At 34.7% G+C, this 26,446-nt stretch overlaps 1 protein-coding gene across 2 annotated transcripts; it reads right to left on the bottom strand.

The window, feature by feature from the left end:
• Positions 1-334: 334 nt before the first annotated feature.
• On the bottom strand, positions 335-25,559 carry LOC149804366 (protein max-like). 2 transcript variants are annotated; one of them, XM_089939461.1, is made up of 5 exons: positions 25,269-25,559; positions 25,102-25,155; positions 19,685-19,804; positions 10,104-10,227; positions 335-6,316 (listed from the first exon to the last, which is right to left on the bottom strand). In XM_089939461.1, exons 1-5 carry the CDS (start codon positions 25,305-25,307, stop codon positions 6,144-6,146), a joined length of 510 nt encoding a protein of 169 aa, XP_089795587.1. In that variant the 5' UTR covers positions 25,308-25,559; the 3' UTR covers positions 335-6,143. The 2 variants fall into 2 exon arrangements, with proteins under 2 accessions (XP_089795587.1, XP_089795593.1); XM_089939467.1 differs by having other exon boundaries at positions 19,697-19,804; positions 25,269-25,555.
• Between the last annotated feature and the right edge of the window lie 887 nt (positions 25,560-26,446).

Genomic DNA, 26,446 nt, shown 5'->3' with positions numbered 1-26,446 from the left:
AGCTGGCAATTTTTTTTTTAGATGTTTATCTGGTGAGCCCAAGTTGTATACTCTAGAACACAAATTTGACCCACCAATCATATACCAAAATAAAGGGAATTAAAAGAGCTTTTAACAACATCCAAGGTAAACAATATTTTTCTATTAAAATACCTAGTATAACTAGTGAAGAAAGCCATGGAAATTCTTTATCTTTAAAATCCTAACCCATTGCAAATACAAAACAGTAGAACACGACCATGGTGGCTGATATGTGATCTATGATGTGCTGATGGATCCTGATACAATTTCAATAGAAAAGATTTGGGAAACATTACAACATACTCAACATTACTGATTTTTTAAATGTTTTAATATAAATCACATGATTCATTTCTGCCAAGCCCACATTAATGGAAAGCAAGACAGTATTCACATTTCCAGTGCCAGCAATTGCATCTATCAACAGTTTGTTAAGAGTTTTTGGTTGTTTTAATCAGTGCTTTGACTGATGCCTTCTTGTTGACACTCTCAACAACAAAAATATGCACAACATAATAGTAAATAAAGTAATAATACAGTAATGTATGAGTGACATTTCAGGCCCCACTTTCACAAACTCCCAGCATGAAATTTGAAGTCCAAATATTCTGATATACTGAAACAGTATTTAGTAATTCACTGCCACATGGATTATATTAAATTCAGAAATATGATGTCAAAATTGTGATGAGAGAGGTTTGAGAATAATGGAAGTATTTCCAGTGGCCCTTGTTTCTACTACTTTTCCTGTTTTTTGTACAACTCCCAACCATTTTTTAATTTTACATTAAAAACTGATTATATACCTAATTCACAGATAAAGCAAAGTGACTTCAGATACATTCTCTGTGATGTGGAGCTCAGTATTCAAGAATATTGAGGCAGTCCACACTTACGAGACTGCTAATACACAATCAGGATTCATGCTTTTTTTTTTGTTCAAGTTTGTGAAAGCAGGTTTGATTTTTTTTCTCTGTAATTTATGTAAATTTCATACTCTTCTCTTTACAAAATATCTCTATTGTCTGATATTTTTTATGTACTTTCTTTTTTTTAAAAAAGCATCCCCAATTGCTGAAAGACGGTAATGGCAGTTCCTCACAATTTCTTTTGATAAGAAATACATCTTATAACAACCAGTCACCTGTCCTGGACAAAAAGGTTCATCATTTACATTATCTCAACTGCTGCAGTTAGAGAATGTAAGGAATCGACATTAATTACCATGCTTTTGCAATAAAAATGTACAGCACCCGTGAACCTACAAAAGGGTTACCTTTAGGTTTGCCTTGAAGTGGATCAAGTGGCCCATGACCTTTCAAAAGTGGGTCAACTATTGGTTATCAAGTAAAGAGAGATAATACTGCAAGTACTAAATGCTAGATGTGCACCTGTGAGATACACATAACCCCAAAATTCCTATTTTCCAAAGAAATGATTTGTAATTGTTCATCCTCGCTAACATTATAAAATAAAAATACTAAAAATGGTACAATACAGTCCTGTGTTTAATAGTAGTAACACTTTTTTTCACATAAAACCCCTTCTGATGTTCAGATATTAGACATCCAAGTCCAAAATCAATAGCCACCCCAAATATTTTTGTAAAAGTAAAAGACCCACTATTTTGCAGAAACCATTTTTCTTCCTTTAGCTATGGTGACCTTACTTTTAAATCATTTACCAAAAATCTTTAAATCATTTACCCAAAATCAATATATGCTTTTCTTGTCTCATATACAAGCCATCCATCAATTTAGTTCATGGTTTGTGGTACAGGACTCAAGTTATTGGTAAAGAGTTTTCCATCATGGAGTCTGTCTGACCTTGTCTGGATTTCATAGTACCCGTAAAGTCCAGACAAAGTAGGTGATAAAGAATTGTATCATGCAGAAACCATTTTTCTTCTCAGAGCCACTGTGACCACAAAATTAACTTGTGCCTTTCTTACTTCAAATGCAGTTCTTTTATAAAGCTTGGTATTTGTGTCCGGCACCCTCTTGTTACCATTGTAATCAAGTCTGGTGAGATTGACACCCTACTGGCTAAGCACAGGAATTCAACATTGATCATTTATTCCTTTTAAATGTGGAGTGTTGAAGTCATCATGTTTGATAATCTTAAGCAATAGCAAGATTTTCAAATTATCTACTGTGGTGGACAAGGCATCATAAGAAGCCTTCTTGTACAAATCCCATGTTGATAAAACTTAATTTTGGAGAAACAACATTTTCAAGATGGATGCTATGGTGGCCATATTCAATATCAGATTTTTAACATTTCTACATCAAACCAACTAGATATCATCAGAAGTTCTTTGATGAAAGCACAATGGCCATTGTGGCAGTCATATTAGAAGTTGGACTGGCACCATTTTCATATAGGACCAAGTAGACATCACAGGTTTCTCAGTGAAATCCCAATGCAGATATGACTGTCAATTCTGTAGGAGTAGCAATGACAAGCTTTTTAATATTGGATATCAGATTGGCACCATTTTCATTTAGGACCAATCAGATATCAAAATATGTCTTCTGGTGAAAACCCTACATCAAGATGACTTTCCATTCAGAAGCAGTAACAAGATTTTTTTCATTGAAGACATCATTGTAAATCTTCTGGTGAAAACCTCATTTCCATATGAATTTCCGTTGAGGAGTAGCAGTACGATTTTCTAGATGGCCACTGTGGTAGCCATATTGGACATCTGATTGGCCTCATTTTAATTTAGGACCAACTAGACATCACAAGAGGTCTTTTATTGAAAATCCCATGCTGATATGGCCATCCATTCAGACATACTGGATGTTCAAGTGCCGCCAGTTTCATTTGGGACTAATTTGATTATGGGATGAATGTATGCAAAGTTTCATGGCAATCCTCCATGTAGTGTAGGAGTAGCAATAACAAACTTGTGCTAATGGACAGATGGCAGACAACAGACCATCCCATAAGTCTTTCTGGTCTACAACAATACAATGGGAATCTCGGCACAAACTACAAATAATTTACACCACAAATGGCCTACAGAACAACAGATTTTGAACAATGCTTTTGCAAATACACATTAATGTTGCAAAAGTGCACTCCAAATACAACACTGCTAAACTTGCAGATCAGTAATTAGGGATTTGCACAAATAAACATTGCACTGCATAATGTATACATTTAATGAATTCATTCAACAAAAATGAGTTTCTCTTTGTGGTTTATGTTGCTCTTGTTCAGTCAGGACTCTTTGATTTAAACAAACATGCCAACACCTGGCAACTAAAAAGTGTAATCCAAGTGGACAAAAAGAGTAATCCGAGCAGAAAAAGAGTAATCCACATAACATGATAAAAATTCAACGAGCATAAACGTTGTTGTTGTAGGGTTTAATGCCATTTTTCAGCACACGATAGTCTATACATGGCGGCCAGTATTAATGAAGAACCCGGGAAAACCCGGGAAAGAACCACCGACCCACAAGAAGCTACTGGCAAGCTTTCTCAGATACCCACATTGGCTGAATCTGAGACTTGAACCCACGCAGACGGAGGTGAGATGGCAATGACCCGTAACAGAGAGTGCTTTAGACCACTCGGCTACTCGAGGCCCCGAGCATATATGTACAAAATGATTTATTTATCCCTCTGGAATTTTAAACAACCAATATTCCTTTCATAACCTGACAAAGAAGAGGAAATTTATATCTTACAGTTATTGGGTCTTTTAGCTGGGAAATAAGATGAAAAAAATCAACTCTATCCGTATGAAGTACATTGTCAGGTAGAGTGGAGAGCCAGCCTGATACTTCAGGAGTTCTTCTAATTTATCAGCAGCTTTTCCTGTAACACAGTGCATCATATGACAGAGACAACCTGATATGTACAATGATGGAGACATTTTTCAAAATATAGAATCCAACTCCTTTATGAATTCTAGTCATCACTGATGCAGTATCAGCTTAAAACCCCATACAATTATGCCAACTTAAGTTTATTCAAAGTATTATCAAGGAAATAAATTTTAACAAATTTCCAGTGGACTCTACTGTTAATTCTGGTAATGAAAGAAGAGCACTCTGACTTTGCCCTTTACGTTGTCAAAGTCTCCTACACTGACTGGGTACAACTTTTTGTCACAATCTCTACTCCTGTCTGTTGCAATACTTAACAGCCCAATTTCCATAGCTTCTGCAATTTTAAGTGAAGTATCTTCTGCTAAACACCTAACAATATTAGATGATTTTGTTCTTGCACATGCATATTTTCCTCAATTTTGGAATCAGGAAACATCCGTCTGAACAAAGGACCAAGGTAGTCTTCTACTGCTAGAGGTTGTCCATGTTTTATTAAGAACCCTGTAGATAACTCATCTACATTTATAAAATTCGTGTCCACAATTTAGTTCTGCTGTATAAAAAGAAGTTACCTCAGTACTGGAGTTAGTAAACAAGCTAATTCAAGGTTTCTTGTTTTACCACCATGACCAATATTAAAATCGTGTCCACGCAGCCATGCAAGGTACATGAAGATCACTAGAATGGAATGCTGTATCATGTAATTCATGTATTCATCTCTGAATTGGTTTTTCGTCTTTTTCTAATCCAGCTGTGAAATTATTTGAAAAATACTTTTTCCTCTAACACACATCGACTAAAATAAATCTGACGACTTTTAGCGCCAAATACCTACAGACTGGTTCTGTTCTAATTTGAATAAAGATCTGTGAGCAAAGATTAAAAGTTAGAAAACCAGTCTGTTCTCTCCTAACTAAGCCATACAACTGCTATAAATAGAAACCGAGGTCAAAAGTTCAAAGTAGAAACCAGCATGTTGCTATAAATAGAACAATACTATTAGGAAAGTGCATGCAAGTCTTTGGACAAGCGTACTCTTATGTCATAGTTACATAGAAGCCGTCTTTTCTAGAATACGGTCTGTGGGATTAATGGGATGTTAATAAAAATGAGAAAACAAATTATTATTTTTTTGGGAGGGGGATATATCAAAAATGCATAATCCGAATAAAGTTAAGCGTAATGCGTAATTTGGTGAAAAAAGCACAATGATTATGCCAAAAGCATAATGGTTGGCATGTATGTTTAAACCGGCAGCAACAAGGTTTAAAACTCCCTTATCAACTCTGCAAACATGCATGTATCCTGCAGTATTTCCCTGATTAGCATGTTGTAAAATCTCGCACAATAATGAAACCAGTGAACAAATGAATCCATTCTCAATAAAAACAATTTATACCATATAAGGGATTATTTTTACTACTTCAATAATTTACATACTAGCAGTAAAAACCATGGAGTTAATATTTTACATATTTTTTACAGGTTAATGTAAATGTTTTCCTGCTTTTTTTTTGGCAGAAACACCAGGCATACCAAGTTTTAAAAAGTTCACATAATATTTCCTCTTATGTTGGACAAAACAAATGTCTGTTGCCACTTTCAAATCTACTGCAACACAATCAAGTCTGGCTGGACAAGTCATATACAATAATTTACTTTAACATTCAGGTTGTTAACAAACAATTATCTATTGCCAGCTAACAAGATAACACTTTTTTATCCTGCATTACAAGTGCGAAAACAACCATTTAACAAATTAGTATAAGAAATATAATATGACAGTCTTGTTGAGGCAAGCAAACAGTTTAGAAATTATTATATAATTTTCCAGGATCTGTGCAACATCTTTTCATAAAAGATTGGTTCAAATAATCATCTAAATTAGAACAATGAAATCTGCATCTGATACCTGCTTACATGGAAAAAGAACGAAACTTCAGATTTTTTTTTACAACTACTACCCCTAGTAGTAGAGATATATACATCATTTCATGCAAGATACTGCCATGTACATTACTAGAAGAAATAAAACTATTTTGTGTTTGGGAAAAAATATCTTTTAGGTTTCATGACAAGGAAAAATGTCTGGAAATATAAATGTACACAAAAAAAAAACATTTTAATAACAAGTGTCAGTAAAACTGACCCTCCAGCTTGTCTGAAAAACAAAAACAAATCGGAGATACCTGGATCCTCATTAGCATGTACAACTTACTGCCCATATGTACACATGCAAGAATAAGAACATCACAAATAAAACTTAAAATTGTCTTTGTCAATCCACTGATAATTTTAATTTTTTCCTCCTTCCATGAACAGCTTCTTCCTCATTGGAACTCTCATCTGATTCCGAATCCCCATCATATGTACCTAGTTTACTTCCTTTTGAATTCATATGGGCAGCACTAGCAAATTGTCCTGTAGATTTAGCCTTTTCCAAAGCTTTGACTGCAATGAGAAAATACACAAGTTTGACATAATTACAAAGAATAATGAGACTAATCAATAAAACACTTAAATAATTTTTCTTTAAAGATAGCATAAAACATGTAATTTAGCACCTGGCACACAGCTTGAGGGTGGGGTCTTCATGTTGAGCCCCACTCGCAAGTAAAAATATTAACAAAAACGAATACCACCCATTGTAAATTCCCAGTGTTTGGAGTGCTTTGATACTCAAGAAACACTGAACTAGCCCAATATCTTTAACGATAGCTCAAGCATTCTCATTCAAAGATGTGTAAAAACATTTGTCTATTCTCTTTTATTTACCTACATTTCAATCAGCCTGGCATAAAAAAATCATATCAGGATATTTAACTACGAATTTTCATGAGAGCATTTGAAAATGCAGCAAAAATTGCTGAATTCATTTTGTGCATGAATGATTTTAACACCATTTGTATCAACATACTGAGCAACATAGAGTGGTCTGTGTAGAAGTGTTCTGTCATGTTAGTCCTTGAGTTATGGAAGAGTCCATATTTGATACAGGACTGAGCAAGTCATGGAATCTGTCACATGCCACATATAAACATAATCTACTCATTTGGTAAATCATATCAAAAACAGGCATTGAGAAGACATTTTTAATAGTTTTCATTAAAACTAAATATGGTGATTAAGTTTACCTGTGGCACACGATGGCTCCTATGATTGTTCAGACCGGTTTCAAATACGGACTTGTCCACAACTCAAGGACAAACATGCCAAATTAAATCTACAGTTTCTCTACAACCATTACAAAGTTCAGTATCTATGCTAAGTGATAATCATGGATATAAATGTCACCCTCAAGTCTCATTTCCCCTTAACACAGAAAAATTCACCTCAATTGCCTTGAATGTATGGTATTCCCTCTTCTGTTTTAATATAATGCATAATACTAAAAGTAAAACCTAAAGAAAATTGTCACTATTCCCATCAACGATGCAGGTGGAAAGTTACAAAGAAATGATATACTTTGTGGTCATTCTTGGTGCAAATTTTAAGATGACAAATGTCTGAAACTGCACTGCTATCTATAAATGCTTGAAAAGAGTCAAAATTTGAATTTTTTAACCTAATTGGAAGCAAACTAGAACTTGGTGGATCAATCCAGGTCTATCATTGATAAGCTTCATGATTTTATTCAATCTTTCATCCAATAAAGTATGAAAAGATCATATATACAATGGAAACAATTGCTTTTTTTCTACTTATTTCCAGATTGCCAGAACTGTTATGTTAACAACTGTAATGAATCAAAATAAAAAATGTTTAAATATTTCTTTGTGTTTTAATAGTACTAAAGCAAAATTTTCTTCATCTATATGAAAGTATGTGAAAACAAAAGTTTAACATGACTATCCTGAACATTATAAATTGTTAACTTTGTATACATCTCACTATTTCCACCAACTTGACCATGTTTAAGCTCCAGTAGCAATTATGGGCTTGACAAGCAAATGTTGATGGGTGACAACGCCACAATATTATATGCCTGACTTGAGATGGGTGGATAAAAATATAATTGTCAGAGAAACTGCAAAGCTTGTCAAGATATCAATAATTAAAAATAAATTCACATGTACAAAACAAAGCATGTCAAGTACACCATAGTGACCAACATATAGTTTTAGTACGTTGGTAAATTATCCTGCAGAATACAATGGTTAGATTGAGAAACTGATTTAAATGCTCAAAGAATTCAAGTGTAACCAGGTCAAAATAGTTCAAAGTTTCATGGCTGCAAAGGCAAAATTATGTGAGATATGGACTAAAGAGCAATTGTGTAATGTGGTTAATGGCACACAAAAAGTCATTACAATAAATTGAATTTAGCAGTAGTGTGGTAATGCTCATGATGCATGTCCACACAAGTTTTCATGAAAAATGTTTAAAGGTGAAATGGGGGCGGGGAGAGCTAGTGCATGTATATCAAAGCTCTCTGTAGTGACACAAGATGAATTGATACACCTGTGCCGTGTGTCGATACAATTCATTAATACACAGCCCACAAGATAATACTTTATCGATACATATTGAACTTGATGGTCTTTCCATCTTTACAAGATCTGTCAGTGGTACGTGGTGCCCATTTATGTGATTTACTAGTTGTATTTCCATTATGCAGATTACAGACAGACATATACTTAGCATCTATTTATATGCCATTCTCATCCATGACAAGATAACAAAAATACTTCCCAACAGACCTGTTAGTTGTTGGTGATTTTTATTCAGCATTTTGGGCCCTTTAAAGCTGCTCCACTGGATCAGATGCAGGACTGACGTTTGCCACTGGACATATGTATTTTGATCAAGTAAATATCTTTACTTCTTAAATTCATTGTATTTTCATTCTTATTTATTCAACTTACGTTGTTGTTGTTGTGGGGTTTAATACCATTTTTCAGCACAAGATAGGCTATACATGGCAGCCAGTATTAATCGCGGAGGAAGAACGTATCATAACCCGGATAGAAACATATAGTTGTGTAGTACATGAGCCTGTATGGCTAAATTGTTTGAAAAAAGAAATGAAAACTGAATTCTACTTTTAAATAGTATTTTAATCTAGATTGGCATTCTGACTTTTGTACATTTGCTGACAGAATGATTGACCGGTATGCTGCCTATTTTTGTCCATCCAGCATGTACATCAGACTCGTATTTAACTCCATTTTCAGGCTCAAAATCACCCTCAAGCATCTCCATTAACACTTTCCCAGCTCAAATAATCTGATTAGGAATAAATTTCAAAATTATTGTCATCATAAATCTCATCATGTATTTGCTGCATGAAATCACCATCTGAAGAAGAACCACGCTATGCTAATTCATACAAATTATCTGATTCGTGCACCCTGGCAGCATCTCTCTTGACATACTTTACAGAACAAATACTGATCAATATTTGTATTAAGTTTCTCTGTAACTTTGCCAATACTTCTTGTCTGTCACACAAAGCACAAGCCACCATAAATGCAGATTGGTGGTTATTGTTTACCCTGGACTGGAACAAACAAACAACCAACAATGAGAATTCAGTTTGACATATTCTACTCTAAGGCACCAGTAGTGTAGCATTCAAATTCGACCAAAATAGGCAAGATACAAAATAATAAACAAACTTCATATAAAAAATATTTATTAATGATGAGTGAAGTAAGTACCTGATTTACATGTGTGAAAACATTTTGGAATGTATCTTTATTCTGAACAAGCTGCTGCTGGGATAAAATAATTAGCATTGAATTGTCTGGAAGGGGGAAGTGAAGAGGGGTAATATTACTAATGTTGTTGTTGTTGTAGGGTTTATGTGCACTGCATCAATGGTTGCGAATTTACGTGTTTGTTGTTGTTGTAGGGTTTAACGCCATTTTTCAACACATGGCAGCCAGTATTAATGGTGGAGGAAGAACCCAGGAAAACCCCAACAAGAACCACCAACCCACGAGAAGCTACTGGAAAGCCTTCTCACATACTTCAGCAAAAGTATTGATATATCGATGAACCTTTTCATTCCTTGTAGTGACAGCCTATGACTTCAAGCCCACCACTTGCTGGTACCTGCTTTTCTTTCAAAACATAGGCAAAAGATTTATATATACTTAATTTGGTTCTTGGCTAAATGCTGCTGTTTGTGACTTAATATGGCATTGGACTTTAAATTCTAAAATCCTATAAAGCGTTTTGACCATGAAATTGCTTCTAAATCTGCCACAGCACAATGAATTATCAATGTACATACTTTGTTGTTCTAAAATGGAATTCTGTTTTCGGAGATCTTCAATATCATGCTGGTGTGCAACATTTTTTCGCCTCATAAACTGTATATAGTCTGCTGCCTTTTTGAGAATTTGTGCTCTGGATACCTACAATCAGAAAAGAAAGGCATGATAAGGTATAGAAGATGCAGTGAGGGTGAAAAACTAAAGAATGTATTCCATGATATTCAAATTTTACTTATTAATCTGTCACAAACAGTTGCCATTACAAATGCAAAATATACAAAACAGATACACTGGGTTAAATCTGAAAGCAAATTCAAATGAACTTGAAGAATCATTCTTATTCATGGTGTTGAGTTAATAATGAAAACGGGGGATATAATGATGTCTAATGGATCCCAATAATCACACTGCTATATCTGAATTTAGTTATAAGTGATGAAGATAGATCTATCGAGTGCTTATAAAATACCTCCGATAATAAAATAATGACCTGACAAAACCTTCTCTTCTATGGTATCACTAAACAGTTTTTGGTTACTGATGCACCTTTAAAGCCAGCCACTATCAAAATAAATTCCAATAATAACATTAACATTTTCAAACTTGTAAAAGAATGGAGAAACAGAATGAACAAAATGACTGGCATGAAAACATTGATTTGTATATGATTACCCAAGCTTCAGTAACATCAACCTCCTTTCCCTGCAATTAGCATATATTCCTAAAACCTCCATAGGCAACTCAACACCAAACAAAATCGGATATTTCATACATAAGGCAGTGACAATGACATCCCAGATATTACTTTACTTAGGGGAAAGTGTTTCATGAATGAACCAGTTTCTCACAAAATCACTTATTAGGAAAATATCGTAAAAAGCATAAAAGAAACGGGAAGAAATGAGCATGTTTTAAGGATGTCAATGGGCTTCAACAATTCACAAATTGCCATTTTTTTCTTTATTGGCAACAAAATATCCCATCTGGTGATTTGTTTGGCAACAACATTTTTTGGGCTGTTTAAACATGTATTCACAATCTTGGGTTTTGTGGTGAAGAAATTCAAAGGCACCATGAACGGAAGCCACAAACTTGGATATAAAATGCATGGGAATATATCTATTGTTACATAAATAAACCCTTTGTTTATACTGATAAACATGTCCCAACTGCACATTTTTACATCATAATCCGCTTATGCAGACACCTGGCCTGGGTAATTAATGCTGTGATACACTGAGATAGTCATGCTACCAGATTAGCTAAACTGATTAACCTCCAAAGGCAGGAACAGGAACGGCTACAATTGACCAAATGGTCTTGTTATATATATATATATATATATATATATATATATATATATATATATATATTTCTGTACCCATCAAAAATATAGTTCTGCTGAAAGATAACTGATTACCTTTAAAGCACTGATTGTTCAGTATAAATACTAAGCAAATGAAGAAAGAAAATCGGTCTCAATCAATGTACTACAATTATTTGGTGATACTGCCACAAACTGGCATTTGTTTGGTCCTCAAAAGGTTGCATTTAGCGCTGACTTCAATAACACATGCACCCTTCATCAAATCAAGCTGACTATAATCTTCAATAAAAACAAAGCACCTTTCATAAAATGAAGTCAGCACCAAACTTAAATAAAAGCAATGGAATCTGATTGATTGTTGTAGCTTCTAAAAGTGAAAAGAACACTTTTATTGTGCCATGAAAGTTTTTGTTTTGCAGGAAATATGTTTATGCTTACAGTTATGTATATATATATATAATTTTTGTAACTTCTGGTACATGCCTTTATTTAACTTTCATAATTTTTTCATGGTTGTAAACTCTATAGAATATTTTTTGTTATAAATTGTGAACATGATTTGGATCTGTTAAGAATGCAAATGATTTATAAATAGATGTTTATGTACATGTTGACATTTAGTAATAATAATCCCAATAATAAGACTTAAAATGGTGCCTATGGTGTAGTTTCTCAGCAACTGATGGGTTTCAAGAATAATTCTGTGGTTTTCCATTTGTTGTGCGAGGTCACGTGAATATGCTTAGTTCATCAAACCAACAGTGTATGTTTCACATGGGGTCTATTGCGAAGTAAAGTCGCAATATACAGTGTATATAAGGAGAACATTAGGCATTCAGTTTCATTCTGAATTTCTGGAGTCATTCACACATTTTGTGTTCATGACGTATGTTTGCAGACTTGTTTTATGTTGTACTTAGATAATTTCTGAGAGGAAAAACATTTGTTTGGACTGTTTACTGGTGATAGAAAGTTCTCATTATATGGACATTAATATTATTCTGGAACTGTTATAAATTATTTGGAAGAATTTTGGACATTGCCATCTTGACAACGTTATGGTTCTTGGAGGACCAGTACATTTCCAGTATTGAAAATTATAAGGAAGTTTTCATTTGTTTAGGACTTTTTCATAGACCTTTATGAGGACTAATTTTAATTCACTTCATTATGATTCAAGTTTCTCTCACATTTCCCATTTATCACTTTACTAATTAAATTGTTTGTAAAGTTTTACAAAACTTCTTGGTTTTGCTTCTCTTCTGTTATTTAAGTTTTTGACCATAAAGTCGTATCATTATGATTGCTACCAAAGGCAGTATAAAAAGCAAATTAAATTTCAAATCTTTTGGAACTACAGATATTTGGTCACAAAGATGTTTGTTATTAAACTTTTTAATTTGTTCACATTTTCATTTCCCTATTAACAGCCTCATCCCCTTGGTAGCCTTGGCAACATGATAGCTGTCTCCAGCTGACCAAATTCTAGGCCATGTACATGTAGCATGTAAACAACTATAAAGCTATCTGCTACTGGCAACAATGAATATCTCTGAATTATTTAGTAACACATGTTTGCTGACAATGGGATAAAAATCAAACAAGGACAAACATTTTTTACATATGAATTATTTGTGTTTTCTAATGGGATGTGAACGATATATACATTTTCTAACATGTGATCCATACTCTAATTAATGGATTTTTCAGATACATGTACTGTACTGCACACATTGCTGATTCTTCTACACAGCTGAAAGTTGTCAATAACACTCTCAGTGTAAATCCTATTCACTGACCCAAGTTACCTCTTACAAATTTCTCTTCTATGTTAAAGTTTTTAACCCCCTCCCCCAACACTTATCTCAATATCCACTTAAGTCGACAATATTACCTTGGTCACAGGGATATGAAGATAAACAAGTAGTACTATATTAAGAAAATGGCGGCATTTTTTTTTAAAAAACTGGCAATAAAATATTCAGGTTGGCGATTTTTTGGCCGATAACTTTATTAAAGCCAGTGCCATCCCCGTGTTTAAGTCCACTGTAGGCCAAAATTGAACCTGACTAACACAAGTGCATTCCCTCAGTGCATACAAAATGAAATCAATCATTCTTGACACTAACATAATCAGAAGTCCCTCAGACTGACACTTGGCTTCTGAAAAAAAATTCTAAGTGACCAAGATAACACTGCTGCATCTTTTTAAATGCTGAGTGCAGAAATCATTTCTGATATTCTGGAGTTACAACAAGATTTTCAAACTGACAGCTCTAGCAACCATACTGGACTTCAGATCTGATCTATTTTCATTTAGGACCAACAGGACATCATTAGAAGCCTTTTGGTGAAAACTCCATGTCAATATGACCATCAATTCAGGAGGAGTAGGGATAACAGGATTTTCAATACGAACATAATGGCAGCCATACTGAATGCAGGATTGGCACCATTTTCATTAAGGAACAACCAGATGTCACAATTGTTTGGGGGTTTTTTTTATAATGAAAACCCCATGATAGCAAGTTTGTCAAGAAGGCCACCACACAGGACACATTTGAGGTATCAGCATTGATTCATTTAGGTCTAACCAGACATCAAATGAAGTCTTCTAACAAAAAAACACCATGTCAACATGACCTTCCATTTTGGAGGAATAGCAATAACATGATTTTCATGATAGCAGAGAATGGCACCATTTTCATTTAGGACCTACTAGACCATCATACATGTTGTTGTTGTTGTTGTTATTGTTGTTGTTGTGGGGTTTAACGACATTTTTCAGCACATGATAGGCTATGCATGGCGGCCAGTATTAATGATGGAGGAAGAACCCGGGAAAACGCCAGGAAGAACCACTGACCCACGAAAAGCTACTGGCAAGCTTTCTCACATACCCACATTAGCCGAAATCCTAGGCTCGAACCCACGCAGACAGAGGTAAGATGGCAGTGATCCATAACAGAGAGTGCTTTAGACCACTCGGCCACTCGGGGCCCCACCATCATACATGTAAGAAATCCTTTATTGAAACCCACAGAAATCAGATTGGTACCATTTTCATTCAGGACAAACTAGATTTTATAGCAGTCTTATGATGAAACCCCATGTTGATATGACCATCCATTCAAAAGTAGAAATCATAACAAAATTTTCAAAATGGCCACTAAGGTGGCGATACTGGTTGTCCAAGCAGGACCATTTTCATTTATGACCAACAAAACATCATAGGATCTCATAAGAAAACCTCATGACAATATGATTTCCATTCAGGATGTGAAGCAATAACAAAGTTTCCAAGTTGGCTGCCATGGTGGGCATAATGGATATCACACTGACACTAGTTCATTAGGACAAACAAGACAAAAAAAGAAGCCTTTTAGTGAAAATCCCATATGATAGTGGATACATTAATAAGAATAATGGAGGAGTGTCCTATACATGAAACTTTGATAACCAAAATGCCATACTTAAAATCTGTTCAAAGAACAGGAAAAAGTAAAGAAACTACCTTGTTTGAAAAACTAGTTCACAGAGGATAGCAAGCAGCATGATATCAAGTATTCTGGACATTTACTGAAAAATAGTTTCTCTCTAATGTGATCATGTGAGGCTGAGAACTTAATCCTTATATGTAAACAAATAGTGTACCTTTTCATTTTCCTTTCTGTCCTTTTAAAAGTGAGTGACTTGCAAGTTGAAGCCCAAGAATCTCAGAAACGAGCTGAGGGCTCCCAAGTTCCATGAGTGAAGAGTCCATGACTCTTTATCCTGAAACTCTGTTGAGTCCTGTAAACCTATTTACCAAAATTGATCAAAATCAGCTCACATGACATGCTAGCCAGACACAAGAGCACATCATTAATAGGCATGGATCTTGCTCAGAATTGCACTCCTCCATGATCTTGATATGTAATATAGAAATATTTACCAAGTTTGAACAATATCAACTCGGAAGTACAGTTACTGTAGTTGTATCAAGCTCAGCCAATCAGATGCAAGATCACATTTTATTAGAACAAGATATCACTGATATAAGCCTCTATTCAAAGTTTCATCCAAAACAGGTCAGAAATAAGGCTGACAGCGGTAACAAGCTCAGCTATCAGATGCAAGATCACCATATTTTCAAATTCATCCGAGATCATGACTACATACTGCCATTTATCCAATTTTTTAAAACATAAATGTCTTCTGATAGAATTCGTAATTCAAAGTACTTTGGTTAGTGTCAATATGTGTTAAATAATATCACAACTTTGGACCGATTCTGAAACAAAGAAAATACCTGTCCGTAAATTAGCCATTGTGTTAGCTTCAAATTCACAGTTACTTCCTTTGGAGAACTTGCCACGGGGCAGAAAAATCTGTTAACTTCAAAGTCACTGTTACTTCCTTTGAAGAACTTGCCACGGGGCACAAAACTGTTTGCAATTAGCAGTGATGTCACTGGCTGGCTTAGGCTTGGAGACCGGAAACCCAACAATGCAACACCTCAGTGATACAACCTTAGACCATTTTCAAAGAGACCACTGGTATCCAAGATAGTCGAATTTTGGGTGGGTTTCTCACACAGCCAGACATTATTCTGTTTAACTACCGAAGTTGTGCGCTTGTTAAAAGAGCAGGAAGTTAGTTCTAGGAACTTCAGATGAGATTGGAACAAAGGCTTCCGTGGTAAAATATCTTTGCCCTGATCTGTCTCACTTTCTTAACTAGATGTCGTAAGATTTATACATTATTATATGCATTTAATTTAGTAGAAATTCCATGTATAGCTGAATTATCAATTGTCAGAATGTAGTGTATAGCGAATTAGAAATAATCACGATTAATGTATTTAGTTGTTAGCATAAAATCAAAGTGGATGGTGTAATCTGCTATAATGCTACATCATGGTGCAGAACTGAATTTAACAGTGAGTAGTTAGACCTTGTACTTGTTTGTATTTGAATATATAGTTGTGGATTGTGCAGAGTTAGGCATTGTTGGCCTTGGGCATGTATAATAAGACATTTATATTTGTATGTGTCTTTTTTAATTTGTAAGGTAGGAAATGCGTAGGAATATTGTTAATGTTGATAGTTTAATGTATCGAGAATTAGAGATATGTGTGTATGTATCAGAAGTCGTTATATTATTGTTGTCATAGCCTTTATTATAGAACAAGTGTGTGTGGAATATTTAGATGTGAGTGTATGAGTTGACCTAGTAATTTAATTGCCATTATGTGGATGAAAGGTCCGTGGGAGTGTGCTAATTCTCCTGTGTTCAAACAGGGAGGCACCACTGTACATCTCTTCTAACCCACAGCAAGCTTACTGGGAGTGAGCAAAAGTACCAACAAGGACAGCCAGGAAAGGAATACAAGGCAGAAGTTACAGAAGAGTAACATAGAAGCGAAACCAGAAGGTAACTCTCTCAACTTGAATTTCACTTGATGAAATAATTGTCAATTTGGATAGGTCATGGATTGATTGGATGCAATTGCATTGAAAATTGTCATGTAATTGTGAAATATTGTGACATAGTTTATTAAATTGTTATACCTTTCACCATATCAATTTTAACACCTAGACTGTCAGCAATGCTGACAGGGGGCATAGGGCTATTTGACCTTTAATTGTCCATCCTTCTTCAGGGTTAGTAATAATTCTGTAGAGGCACGTGACAATATCTCTGCTTGCAAATACAAAGCACATGCATAATTTTCTGGTTTTTTCATTGAAATATAAAGAACACAGTTACATTACTGGTGTTTTTCTTTTTTATATATAGATATATTGCCAGTGGAGATAACTGCACAAATGTCTATTAGTATTACAGATACATTTTCAAATATGTCATCTTTTTTGTCAAAAAGTGACATCTTTTTTTTGTTGCAGTCAATATAATGAGAAATTAAAACCTTAAGTATGGTTAACCAACAGTCCCTGACCCTCTCATTAAGTAGATTAAAAACAGATGTGACCTTGAGCTATAATTAAGGTAACAAAATCTGGTTTCAAGGTCTATCATCTTTACAATCACCTGCTTTTAGCTTGGATTTCTTAGGTTTCATACCAACTTGAATTTGTTTGCCAACTTATAAAACGTAATTGATGTCCCAAAATTTTTAGGTACTATTGAAAATTATTATTTACCTTATATACTCGCGTATAAACCTGTGAGCATATAAGATAACCCCCAACCCCCAAGATGAACAGATATAAACACTAAAAAGTTCATGACCCGCTTATAAGCTGACCCATAAGACCACAACAACATCAAAAGATGTACTTGGTAAGTACTAAATGCAAACTTATGTTAGCGAAAATTACACATATACCTCTCTTGGGGTTGGCATGTATGATTTGTATATAGAAATGGTATAAATTTGTTTGAAGAGTCATGAAATGTATTTACTTTTCTGTTTTCTTATTGTTTTTACCAACTTCAGATTTGTGTATAACTTGATCAGGCGATGACAAGAATTGAGCATTCACGGGTTGCTGTAGCACTACCTCTCCCTTATGACTCTATTGTTTGTTTATGCGTTATTGCATTAGATTTATTATATCAGTGCACCAGTAATCACATTTTTCTTTTGTCTTGAAATTGTAAATACCTAACACATTAAAATGTGATCCCAGTATGTCAATAACGAACAACAATAGGGTCTGATTCAATGCTTGCAACTGGACTAGTGAGTGTATTTACATAATGGCACCACCGCATGTACATTGTAGTTTTGGACATGCACTGAATGAAGTACATTCCGCTGAATGATGTACAACTTTAGGATTCTAATAATTCACTAAACTTTAATGACATCCCAAAAATACAATAATGAAGTTTCAGAAATATTGCTTCAAAAATTATGCTAATACCACAACAACTGTTGTACTTTGTTTTGATGTAACCAACCTTACACTCCATTTTACAAAACTATGGTAATTGTGCTAATATTATGGAGTGAAAGGCAATTACACATCAAAGTACTGGTATAGTTGCCTGTCAAAATTCCCTCTTAAACCAAGCCAGTTTCAGGGTTTTAATGATTAAACGGCCTGTTTTGCTGTCAGAAAACTAAAGAAAAATCTGCCAAGTATAAACAAAGGAGATGCAGAATCAACTGGCTTTCCACTCTGTGGAAAATCATGATTTTGTTCAGCCAAAACACAAAAGTAAAATAGATTGATGATGACTGTAGTTGATCTATATTCAGAATATTAGCCTTTATTATTACCATTCTTCCACGAACATGTAATAGTTATGCTGTTTATGTGCCTTGCACAACTGAACATGTGTACCTTTTTAAAAAGATTACCTCAATTTGTAACATCGCTTAAATCATTGAAAAAGTGTACCTTGTGTGCGTGGATCAACATTAATGAAACGGCTATTACCGACTAGCTGAAATGTTATCTGGAAGAATGCGATTTAGTGGAAACAATGAATAAAGCAAAATCTGCATCTAACATGTTTGGGAATAAACAAGGATTAAAGTACTGCCCCGGTAAACTTGAACCAGTTCATGAATTGTAAAGTCTATATTTACTTTTATTTAATTTCGTGTTAGAGAAATCAGAAAATATGCAAATGAAAAATAATAATAAAAGCAATCATAGTAGTTTATAATAGTCTAGTAAATGTTGGGACACAAACAATGTATTTTTTAAAATGCATACACGTCTTAAGACAAAGAAGAAAAAGAAAAAAAATTCAGGTCCCAAGATTAACAGTTATCATGATAGTCAACCAAAAATATTAAAATCTTTAAAGTTTCGTTTTGACCCTTGTATAAACCAACACCCCTTCTTCCAGGCCTCTATTGTTTCCTAAAGTATTTGGCTTACATGCAAGTATATATTGCAAGTATATATGGTATTTTGATATTGATGGTGTCCATAAAATTAAAGGGTCTAGATGTTTTGTTTAATGATAGCAAGTACACATTCAAAGTTTGATAAAAAACTGGATTAAACATGACAGATGTAGAGAAGACCATACTATAAACTAACCTGGATTATACTTATAGGTGAGCTAAAACAAAGGTTCAATTTTTTATAAAGCTCCTGACAAACATGAATATTTATCTACTCCAGCATGCCATGCTGTTACACTTGTTTTACTGTGCTGAACTGATAAGCAAAGTTCATGGCCTCTTTGCATATAGTTTAATTCTTATTAAAACTAAAATGGAAATAATACCTTTTTGATAGTGTATTCTGGATCAACTAATTTTAAATACTACAAGGCATAAAGAACAACCCTTGCCAAATCTACCTGGTACTTTACCTTTTCCCCTTGTAAGGCTGGGACAGAATCCCTCAAACTATGAAAACTATCTTTAATATGATCTCGTCTTTTCCTCTCCAAAGCATTATGATGAGCTCTTCTCTCAGCCTGAAATTTTTTTTCAGAAAGAAGTTATTTTAATTAGCAGCTGAGGACAGAAAATTAGCTCCTTTTCCATATGGCACATATATTACACTATACAAGGGTGAAAACAAAAGAATGGCAAGTACCTAAATATGTTTGTCACTGACTATGTCCATTTTCTGTTTCATGAAAGATGCCCATTTCTAGGCTTGAAAAGCGAACAAGGAAAATTTTGATAATTGTAATGTTTACTAATGAAAAGGTTATCACTATATTAATTCTTATTCAATTCTAAACTATTGTATCAATTTTGTAAGTTATGGTTGATTACATGATCAAGATATAGACCATACTTAATGATCACAGGGACATGCCATATTGACACATACAGTGCTCTGAGACAAATGGAATTAACTCCCCTTTTCTTCCAATGACATCACAGCACATCTTGCAAGCATATTAATAGTTGGTATACACATCCTTCAACCTGCTTCAACATGAACAACTTTGAACTGACCCAAGTTTTGCACTATATATTATTATGGTACTACTTAGAACAAATATATATATGCATATAAATTCAATATTCTTGCACAAATAACATACCAAATCAATATAACAGCCAATTTTCTCAATCAACATTTTGTAAATCTTGGCCAATGATAAAAAATAAATCAGGATGTTTCCATTTATAAAGGAAAAATATACGAATATTACTAATGCTTTATTTAATTTATTTGGTATATTATATTGGTGCAAGCAGGACTATAGGCTGGCATATTAAATCTCATCTGACAAACCCAGTCATCAAAATGATAAAAGAAGTTATTTGACACGGTTACATTAATTTGCCTCGCTGAATGTCCTTCAGAGCACTCAGGCCCTGATAACTGATCAACCCAAGGCACTGGCCTTCACAGATCACTTGCATCTCACCTCTTTCTTCAAGTCTCAGCTCAGCCAACATAGGCAAGTCAGAAAGCTTGCCGGCAGCTTCCTTTGGGTCAATCATTCTTCCCAAGTCTTCCCGAGTTCTTCCTCACCAAATATTGCAGCTGTGCAAACAAAATTACTAAAAATGTGTCTATATGACATGGATGCCACCACCCAACAAACATCTAAATGTCAAACTGGGACTATAACTAATGTGAAATGTGTCAGATATCGAAGAAAATCGAACTTAAACTAATCTTCATAATGCAAAGTGAGGCCCCGGGTGGCAGAGTTGTCTAAAGTACTTGCCTTTACTGCTCACTGCCATCTCAACTCTGTCCATGTGGGTTCAAGTCTCAGGCCTGGCCAGTGTGGGTATATGAGAAAGCTGCCAATTGTTTCCCATGGGTTAGTGTGATAACACAACTACATTTCCCATCATCCTGCAAATAAATTGATCAAATCCTCTACCATAATAACAATTGCCTTGCTTCTGAATATTACATAACTGTTTTGCTTCTGAATATGACATACTGACACCATTCAGTTACACAGTCAATTAGGGGTGAAATGATTATTTTTTACATATTGACACCCCTATCAATACCAGAGGTGAAGAATTGCTATAAAGCAATTACCCGGTACTACAAAATACAAGTTACTTTAATCTTCAGCAGTCATGAATAATTATTAGTTGCTAGTCTTTTTACTCTTTAAATTTAATTGATCTGATAGCCACATGCATTTAGTTACTGACAACACCCACTCGCCTTCAACAAATTAGTAAAGGTGACTACTCAAGTGGTTTGAAATCTGCTCCATCTACTGCCAATTCCATGCTGATTATTTTATTCCATCAGGATCCTCAGTCACTGATAAAATATATTAATGTAAAGAAGACATTCCAGATGTTCCCCACGTATAACCTAAGTACTTTATTGATCGTTTAATAACCTTTATACAAAGTTTTGCTGTAAATTTGTATGGAATATGAGGGCTACATTTAAAATGTCATGCAAAGAAAAACATTACTTTCAATTCGGATTGGTGGCCATTTTTTGTTCAAGTCCAGAGTAGAACAATAACCACCAATCAGAACTAACTGCAACTTATTCACTATGTGACTCACCAGAAGTATTGGCATCCAAATTCAGTCAAAATATATACAAAGTAACAGAAATTTCATGCAAAGCTGGCTATTAAATGACTGTAAATTATTAAATTGTACATGGGAAACATGTTTCAAATGTCTCCTTTTTATGCTTTTATATGTAATCTGTGACTGAACCTCATGAGTTATAGCTACCTTGTTTGCACTTTTCAGAAAGGGAGCTGGTGTTGTCATTTGTTTTTCCTTTCCACTAACAGACACATCTGTATCAATGACAGTTGTGTATCTGCAGAAGTACCATGTAAAGGATTAGTCATCTACGCTCCCATATTGACTTGTTTTAGAAAAGATTTTCCTTGCACAATAGCACCTTCCAGATTTTAGTAAAGACATGAAATTGGCAATAAAATATTTTAAACCATTCATGCAGTGCAAACCAAGACAAGTCCTGCACCTAATCAAATGGAGCTGCCTGAAATGGCCCCAATGGTAAATAAAAATCACGGACACCAACAGGCAGTATGTTTGGAAATATTTATTTATTTTAACTAGTCATGGATGAGAATGGCATATGAACAGAAGATAGGTCTGTGTTTTTCTGTAATCTGCATGCTAGAAATACAACCAATATATGAACACATATAAAATAGCACCACCATTCCAGTGAACGACCATCAAATTGATATGTTTATCAATAATGTGTCACGTCGTAGGCTGTGAATCATGAATTGTATCGATGCATATCCAAAGTGTATCATTTCACTGTCAATATGACTGGAGTTACAAGTACAAGCAAGAAAAGAACTGTCTGCATATCAATTCACATGATATTCCTTGATACAAACAATGCCTTCCTCATGAAGCAAAAATTCTGTATGCATAGCCTGAATGAATGGTCAATGCTGACATGCTATCTATTGTTTGGTTAGGAAACATCTGGCCTTGGGAGGCAGGTGATCATTATATACAGCACATTTATGTAGGAAATTTGCAACAGGGAAATTAGAATGGCCGTTGACAACTGGATTCCACTGAGTAAATGTGATCATTAGGCCAGGTTTGACTGTGCATGGGACTTTACCTAGATGACATGTGGCACACATCATGATGCCACATAACTGAGGTGGCTGTACTGGTCTTCCTCTAGTCAACAGTGCCTTGACTGACAGTCATATGACGGATATATGTAACCTGATGGCTATCAAATTTGCTATACGAAGTGTACAGTTAACAGCAAGGAAAAGTCCTCAACATTTGTGAAATAAATAATATGATCAAATGACTTATTTCTTTCTAGAATGAATACTGTTACCTGCTACAGCAATTTGTAGACAATGAAACTATAAATAGATACCTTTCTGTAGCATAACAAGTTATGACTCATCAGCTTTCAACCCTATCACAGGAATGACTTCTGGACAGGAGTCGGGGCCCCAGAAATTCAAACAATGGAATATTGTTTGTGACTCAACAAAGAACTGTGATCACTACATCACTATATTGACAACAGCATATGTCATCGCCTTCCATTTTGGATTTTTCGCCAGAACTCAAACTTTAATTCATTAGAACATTTCATTACTAGGACTTCAAAAATTTAATTTGTGGATTATTCTTGGATTATTTCTGCATTTGATTCTTAAAACCAAAAGTTCTTATTTTGTCAATTTTACATTGTTTTTCCAGGAAATTAATTATTTGTTAAATTTTTCAAAGCTTGCTGTTTTCACTCCTTCTTTTGTTACTGCTCATTACACAAGGGTTGGGATACAGCTCAGCTGCAAGGGCCAATGTTAGTCATATGTTTAACTTGGTAATACAAGGGTCACTAATAGTGTACATAAATTGAAAAGTGATCATCTCAATCACTTACATATTGTGGCCAAAGCTGCAAGTACCCACAGGGTAGGACTGAATGCAGTGCACACTGTTTGTTGCTTATAATAACATTGTGTACATGTATTTGATAGCTCACTATCTACAATACTGAAGCTTCTTATTCCTTACAGATATTTCATGTATTTCTTACTCAAAAGAACATGTTACACTTCTCAATTCAGAACCCTTTTATTTTCCCAAAGAGTTTCAGTGTCAGTTAATGTCCTTTAACATCACATTCATCACATGTCATGCATGTTTGGGATATGCCAGGTTTGCATATACTTTCTTTTGAAAAAGAAATATAATGGGAATGACAGATGAACTCTTACATTTTGCTTTGAACCCATTACAAGGACAAGAAGAAAGTGGTTAGTGATATAAAGTCAAGACTCGTTCATCAGTAAAGAATAGAAAACTAAATTACCAACTGTGGTCTAAAAGATTTAACCTCATAGATTCATAGATTTATATATGTACAGGATAAAGAATGGCTAATGAACAGAAAATATGAAAATATTCCAAAACTGTTCATTTTAGGGCTCATCATGTTTGGCATTGAAATTTGTCTCATTGTTATTTTTATTACCAAAACACATGTACAACTGTGTTGTTTTCTTCATCATAAAATGTTGCTTATGGCCAGAAAGGAAATCCCATCCTTTTTCAGTAAACACTGTCAAGGCTGTTCAGGACTAACAAAAATGCACTTAATTTACAAATAGTATGAACAAAAACACTTTCTCAATGTTTTATACAAAAGCGAATTCTCTTTGCCACTGACTGGATTACTCATAATCAGTGACATTTATTTTTTTAGTGCATGAAGACTCCAAATTGCTACAGACTTGTTTTCATGTCTGGAAAAAGTGGAATTTTGTTTATTGTAAGTTGCTCTTTCACAAACTCGTTGTGAAGTGCTGCAAAATACTTAACTAAAGGGACATCACTATTACCATACGTTTTTGCGATCCATTTCTTCACAATCTGAGTAAACCCCCACACTAGACTAATTGTACTGATTTTTTTTAGCAATAACCTGTATGCACATTTAAAATACTTATTTCACCTTTAAACAGCAACATTTTGTTTTGAAAGAATGTAAGAATTTAAACTGTTCTGTCAATGATAGGATAATTTTATGAATGTATATTGTGGAATTTGTTTTAGCAAGAAAATTAAATATTTATTGTGTACTTGTTTTACAAGCAAGCAGGCATGAGCATGATCACGTGTGTATGTTTACTATGTAGATTAATAGCGGTTGTACGCATGCGTCCTAGTAGCTGTAGTGAATAACAAAAACTTAAGAAAAAATATGGATCTCAGGTTCACCAATAGTCTGAATTACTGAAAGATTAAGTTCTGTTTTACAAAAAACAATGTGAACGTGTCTTACCGGCGACATAAACTGTGTTGAAGCATTGGACCCATTTAGCTCATCGTCATCTTCCTGAAATTACGAAAGCAAAAGCTACAATTTTAAGTTTATAATGCAAAATGTATGATCATCCAAATCACTTCAGCAAAAATTACAAAAGCTTCAAAAACGAAATGTGCCCTTACATCACTTTCAATATCTATATCTCTGTCTTCGTCGCTCATCCTGCAATTTAATGTGTTCTGTAGAAGGTCTGTTTCATGTGACAGTTCAGAAATGGCGACCAAACAACGCCACGCGGAACACCCACGTGTATGTAGAATATGTAAACACAAATAGTATTTTGCACCTTCTAACAAAAATTGAATAGAATTAAATAACTCCCCTCCTTTAGCGCAAAAAAAAAAAATGAAGCGAGATGAGTTCAATATGACATCGTTCAAAAATGTACTATAAATAATATTTGATATGGGTCTATAATTAGACGAGTTGTACTATAATAAGTACACGACGTGAGCTACAGAGCTCCAGACGAACCATCATTTTATGCGTTTAAGGCGCTCATAGTTGGGCTGCGCCTTATTTTAAGTATTTTGCCCACAAAGCTTTGGTCATTTTTATTTCTCAAATGCAACTTTTAGAAAGTATATACTTTCACTACTGCTTTATATAATGAAAAATGTTTTTCGCCAACCCAGTCGAGGCCCTTAAGCAATTGAAATCTTGCCTTCCCCCATCTCAAATTATCTCCTAATAACGTGTAATCAATATTATTTGATCCGTTGTCGCGGGGCCCCTAGGCCGGTACCTACTCTGCCTATTTGGTAATCCGGTACTGCTTTTAGCGTATTAGAGTACTATTTGTGGGGTGACTATAGCTGCCCTTATGATCAGTTATATCGAGGTGAGATGAGGTAAGGGTCAGATAAAGGTTATGCGACGATCGTAAACCGAAACTGGTCTAACGATGAATAATAATAGATATCGAATGGTGGGATATATGGAGAACGTGTTGTACGGTAGAGCAACACAACAGGAAAACCGGGGGGGGGGGGGGAGGCACACACGCCCCCCCCCCCCCAATTTGCATGTGCTGTAAAACTGCTGTAGCCTATATACGAAAATTAACAAGCCCGTCAAGTTTTGTCCTCGTCCCTCCATCAAGTCCTCCTCCCCCCCCCCCCACGAAAAAGTTGAAATGACGTCCCTGCAACACAGGTTATTAAGCTTCGAAGTAATTTGAGGAGTAAAGTGTCTTAAAACGGTTGGATTGAATTATTGTAACGTGTAATGCCTGTTAGTAACTGCCATGTTGAATTTAAAAGAATCGAGCAAATTAGCATGGTCATGAGGTTTATAGAGT

The sequence above is a fragment of the Sinohyriopsis cumingii genome, chromosome 2 (assembly GCF_028554795.1).
Source record: "Sinohyriopsis cumingii isolate HCF-2022 chromosome 2, ASM2855479v2, whole genome shotgun sequence".
Taxonomy (NCBI): domain Eukaryota; kingdom Metazoa; phylum Mollusca; class Bivalvia; order Unionida; family Unionidae; genus Sinohyriopsis; species Sinohyriopsis cumingii.
The sequence above is the reverse complement of the archived record's forward strand: the minus strand, read 5'-3'. Positions and strand labels throughout refer to the sequence as shown.

What these genes read in the sequence shown, in the direction of transcription:
- LOC149804366 (XM_089939461.1), bottom strand. Translation starts at nt 25,307, where the DNA reads ATGAGCGACGAAGACAGAGATATAGATATTGAAAGTGAT. An exon ending in ATATAGATATTGAAAGTGAT is followed by an intron (nt 25,156 to 25,268) that starts GTAAGGGCACAT and finishes TCGTAATTTCAG; the next exon opens with GAAGATGACGATGAGCTAAA. An exon ending in GGGAAAAGGTAAAGTACCAG is followed by an intron (nt 10,228 to 19,684) that starts GTAGATTTGGCA and finishes TTCTGATTGTAG; the next exon opens with GTATCCAGAGCACAAATTCT.